Genomic DNA, 1578 nt, shown 5'->3' with positions numbered 1-1578 from the left:
CTCTCTCTCTCTCTCTCTCTCTCTCTCTCTCTCTCTCTCTCTCTCTCTCTCTCTCTCTCTCTCTCGCTGAAGATATTTCTCGGAGGAATTTACGGCCCGCACCGCCGACGACATCAAACATCGATGCTCATGACGTGTCGGCTGAACCACGGGATGCGATTAGATCACATTGAAGATGTTCGCATTCATCTGATAATTAGCCTGAGATGGCGCTGACATCGGCATCAGGTACATTCATTCACCCATCCTCGCGATGCCAGCACGAGGGTTTTGTATGTGTGTGTGTGTGGAGGGGGGCGTGCATGTGTGTGTGTGTGAGAGAGAGCGCGCGTGTATGTGTATGTGTATGTGTGTGTGTGTGTGTGTGTGTGTGTGCGTGTGTGTGTGTGCGTGTGTGTGTGCGCTCGCGCGCGTGCGGTGGGGTGGGGTGGGGATGGATCTCGCTCGATAGAGCCGTTGCTATGAAACTACAGACGTTACTTACTGTATTCCTTCACTTCGAATTTCGCCGTCGAATTGTACTTCAGCTGTAAAACAACACAGACGATTGAAAAAAATATCGATGGAGATTTGACAAAATCTAGCATTCGACGAGACAGCGCGTGATGGCCGTGAGAGGCGAAAATGTAGCAAAAAGCCGGAAACCGTTAAGGCGCTCACAGACTGACATACGCGCAGAACGTAGCTTAGCGATACGTGAATGTCAAAGTTAAACTGGCACATCGAGATATCATCTGATTCATCGTAGTCTTAACTCGCGCCGTCTACTCGATGTAGAGAAAGGATAGAACAGCCGATTACTGTTTCAAAATGTTCAACTTACGGGCTTCGTGCGTGCGTGCGTGCGCGCGTGCGTGCGTATGGTTATCCGTGCGTGAGTGAGTGTGTGCGTGTGTGTGTACGTATATGTATGTGTATGCGTGCATCCGTGCGTGCGTGCCTGCGTGCGTGTGTGCGTGCATGCGAACGTGTGCGTTGGTATGTCTGTGCGTGGATGTGTGCATGCATGCGCTTGTACGTGTGTGCGTGCGGTGTGTGCGTATGTACGTCCGTACACGTATGCGTGCGTGCGTGCGTGCGCGCGTGCGCGTTACCTGAGGTCCATGGTAGCCGACGACCGACCAGTTACCGAAGACGGGGAACGCCGGAAAGACGAACGTCTTTGATATGAAGCCCGTGTCGCCGACAGCGACGTCCAGCCGGTCGACGGTGACAGCCTGCGGGTTCTAGACAACAGACAGCAACCACCTGTACGTTAGTCACCACGGACTAAGCATGCGGGTTCTAGACAACAAACAGCAACCACCTGTACGTTAGTCACCACGGACTAAGCATGCGGGTTCTAGACAACAGACAGCAACCACCTGTACGTTAGTCACCACGGACTAAGCCTGCGGGTTCTAGACAACAGACAGCAACCACCTGTACGTTAGTCACCATGGACTAAGCCTGCGGGTTCTAGACAACAGACAGCAACCACCTGTACGTTAGTCACCACGGACTAAGCCTGCGGGTTCTAGACAACAAACAGCAAACACCTGTACGTTCGGGTTCTAGACAACAGACAGCAACCACCTG

General features: G+C 52.7%; 1 protein-coding gene across 1 annotated transcript in view; it reads right to left on the bottom strand.

Moving 5' to 3' along the window:
* Positions 1–1578, bottom strand: part of LOC106811715 (complement C5-like) — a gene marked incomplete at its 5' end in the record, with an annotated part of 18714 nt that overhangs the window by 1918 nt on the left and 15218 nt on the right. The window contains 2 exons of the mRNA XM_014815422.1: positions 485–527; positions 1095–1226. Coding sequence (XP_014670908.1) covers positions 485–527; positions 1095–1226 — 175 coding nt within the window. The remainder of the gene's footprint in view (positions 1–484; positions 528–1094; positions 1227–1578) is intronic.

This window comes from Priapulus caudatus, unplaced genomic scaffold (genome assembly GCF_000485595.1).
Source record: "Priapulus caudatus unplaced genomic scaffold, Priapulus_caudatus-5.0.1 Scaffold567, whole genome shotgun sequence".
Classification (NCBI taxonomy): Eukaryota; Metazoa; Priapulida; class Priapulimorpha; order Priapulimorphida; family Priapulidae; genus Priapulus; species Priapulus caudatus.
The sequence above is the reverse complement of the archived record's forward strand: the minus strand, read 5'-3'. Positions and strand labels throughout refer to the sequence as shown.